This window comes from Pteropus vampyrus, unplaced genomic scaffold (assembly GCF_000151845.1).
Source record: "Pteropus vampyrus isolate Shadow unplaced genomic scaffold, Pvam_2.0 Scaffold2, whole genome shotgun sequence".
In the NCBI taxonomy this organism is placed as follows: Eukaryota; Metazoa; Chordata; class Mammalia; order Chiroptera; family Pteropodidae; genus Pteropus; species Pteropus vampyrus.
The window spans coordinates 19,616,230-19,619,520 of NW_011888783.1; the positions used below are offsets into that span (position 1 = coordinate 19,616,230).

At 38.4% G+C, this 3,291-nt stretch overlaps 1 protein-coding gene across 1 annotated transcript in view; it reads left to right on the forward strand.

The window, feature by feature from the left end:
* LRP2 (LDL receptor related protein 2) overlaps positions 1–3,291 on the forward strand; it is a 191,448-nt gene that overhangs the window by 56,925 nt on the left and 131,232 nt on the right. Inside the window, exons 7-8 of the mRNA XM_023528463.1 lie at positions 811–963; positions 2,302–2,421. Coding sequence (XP_023384231.1) covers positions 811–963; positions 2,302–2,421 — 273 coding nt within the window. The remainder of the gene's footprint in view (positions 1–810; positions 964–2,301; positions 2,422–3,291) is intronic.

The window sequence follows — 3,291 nt, forward strand, 5'->3', positions numbered from 1 at the left end:
CAGTTTTGTTTTGTTTTCAAATTCTGATTTACAAATAAAGAGTGACTGACATCTGGTGGTGGGAGAGAGGCCACAGAGGGAACATGAGAGCCAGGGACTGGTGTTTGCAACAGGTGATTTTATTCAGGGAAGTGTTTAAAGAGTCTGTGAGAAGGAAATGGCCAATAATCTTCACTCACTTCACTCTGCAGTACCTCCAACAGTTTAGAAGTTACTTATACCCACACCATAAAACAAGTTACCTGTACTGTTCCAGCCCCAGATTTAATTATAAGAGTGATGCTTTTTCTGGAAACATCTACTGGTTTCACACTTAGGTGTTCCAAGAAGTGGTCTTCCTACATTTGGGTTATGGTTTTTCTTACACTGTTGACATTTCACTAAAGAAACAAAGCAAATCAAACAACTAAAAAAAACTAAAACACGAATCAAATAAAAACTCGGGAAACCTGGTGTTACCTTGATGGCCCTACTTCTATAATTTGTGATTCAAATCACTGAATTGTCTTCTAGGGGTTATTCATCTATCTTGTTGATAATTCAGGCCCACATCTGCATCTTACTCTTAGAACCTGGCTGGAGGCCACCTCCCCCAGAAAGAGTGGAACTTAAATAATTTCATTTTGCCATTCCTTAGAATCTCAATAAAAGTCTACTGGTGGTGTTAGAAACTACTAGTTTATTTGAAAATATAGGTCATTTGTAGACCTCTCTTGTCTACCTGATCTAGATCCTTTCTTAATCATGGATTGAAAAAGAGCTGGCTCCACTTCTCATGTGGCCTGTAACTTTCTTCTTTCCCTGCCACAGAAAGCAGTCCTCATCATTCTCATAAATGTTACCCAGGTGAATGGGTTTGTCCAAAGTCTGGAAAATGCATCCCAATTACAAAAGTTTGTGATGGAACTTTAGATTGTCCATCGGGAGAAGATGAAGGCAATGCCACTGCCCGACGACCTTGTGGTGAGTGTGAATGTGTCTGGGTAGCTTAAAGATAGATGTTTTTCTAGAACAGATTCCCAAATACAGAGAGTATTAGTTGGTGCTTGCATAACAAACTATCTCAAGACTTAATGGCTTAAAGCAACAAACATTTATTATTTTTCACATTTCTGTGGGTTGGCCAGGTAGTTCTTCTTACCTAGACCAGCTCACTCCCTTGTCTGGTGTTACAACAAAAGCTCAGGCTAGCCCAGGCTCAGTTACATGGTGGTAGAAAGGGCAAACTCTAGTGCACGAGCTCTTTTAAGCCTTTGCTATGTCATGTTTGCTAAATGTCTTATTGGCCAAAAAGCAAGTCACTCGGCCAAGCACAGGTTCAATGGATTGAAGAAATAGACTCTACCTTTTGATGATGGTGAAGCTTCAAATATTTGTGGCTTTTTTCCTTCCACCCAGGCAGAATTATTTTAATCGCAATTTTGACAACTGTAAAGGTGTTCTAGAGATTTTATTTTCTTGCTTACAGTATTGAAAAAGTTTTGTCTGGTTATACTCAGAAAAGAAGTTTCTGGTTCCTGGGTTATATACTTTGAGTTAGTTTTTCTTTTTTCTTTTTCTGTGGCTGTAGAATACCACCCCCAGCATCAAGCCATCAACTCTGTGGACAGCTGACTGTTCTCTAAGAGAATAACCATTTATGGCCTTGATTTTTATCAATTGCACACTCTCTAAGTTATCTAGTACTTGCCCAGAAGAGACCATGTACCTGTAACCCTCAGGTCTTGTTTTCTTTTTTCCTTTTCTTTTTCTTTGAAAATACTTGTAATATTTAAATATGCAGAGACTTCTATGGCATTCTTTTTCCCCCTCCATTTCATTTAGGGGCCTTTTAAGAAAATCTTAAAAATTAACAAGAGATGTATAGTTACAGTATAAAATAAAAATAAATAGTACAAAATAAGATACAAAATAGAAAATAAAATTAACAGAAAAATATACATAGTCACCTGAAATCCCACCACTTGAAGCCCGCCATAGTTAATGTTTTTGGTATTATTTTCAATCTGGTCGCTTGGAAATTCTTGGACTTGTCTACTTTGTATGACTCAATTTTTCCATAAACAGCTCTTATCCTGACTTATACTTGCACATAGTTATAACTTTAAAGATTTAAAAAAAAATATCAGTTGAGCTTTTGTACCATAATATTGCAGTAAGGCTTCAACGGTGACAGGTTTTCTGTGCCTTGACTGCGTGCTTACTTAGCTTTTACTTTTGAAAAAAGAAGCTCTTACTTCACGGATAAATCATTCTGGTCCAGAGGTCACTATTCATTTAACAGTGTTTTTCTCTGTTTAGATGTGACTTTGTGTCCTTTCTTGGCCTGTGAGTATCAATGCCACATGGCGCCATTTGGAGGGGCATGTTATTGTCCCCCAGGTTACATCGTCGACCAAAATAACACCCGTAAATGTGTCGGTAAGTGACAGGTGGGAATGGCTGGTCTTGCATCTCATTGCTTGCCACACTGATGGGGTCTATGATTTTTGACAAAAAGGAGTTTGTACTTGTGGATAGGAGTGATGATGATCTGTATAACAAAGAGCAACACACTCCTCACAGAAAACCTGGACAATATGAGGTTTTAACTGAAAAGTTTTTGTGAGGTGCACAAGGCAAAACAGTGGTTCTGTGATGAGTGAGTTGACTAACACATGGTTACCTGTCTACTGCCCGATGATGGAGATAGTCCTTTGGTGTTTTCTAAGTATTTGGAATCAGGGTTGGTATGGCCATACTGGTTGTTAAATAATGAAACACTTCTATGTGGTTGGTAAATAACTGCTGCCTTGAACCCATCAAGTACCCTACCCTGCTCCTCTGGTCTCTATATCCAGTTTGCTCAAACCTCCTCAGGATCCAGCAAGTAAAGAGTGGTACACAGCAAATCAGGTAGGTCATTGCTCTGCTGACCACACTAGTCTCATTGATTTTTACCTCTACTTGAAGCTAATATTCGAGAACAAACTCTGTCATGTTGCTTCCAGCTGGTAGCTGGCATTGAAATGAGTACCTGTGCACCAAATTTCCTACATCTCTCCTTTCAGAATTAGAAGAATGATTTCTCCCACTGGGAAATTTTTGAATGTGATACAAGTCAACTTTGCATCCCATTGTGATTAGGATGGGGTCTTATGATGGGAGAATTAGACACAGCCAAGTATCATTGATTTGCAGTTTTTAAGGATTTGAACAATGAATTTTTAATGCTCTGATATCTTTTTCCCTATCGTTGACACGGGAACAACAAATATAGTAGTATAAAGTAACCACAGAAGTTTAAAATAA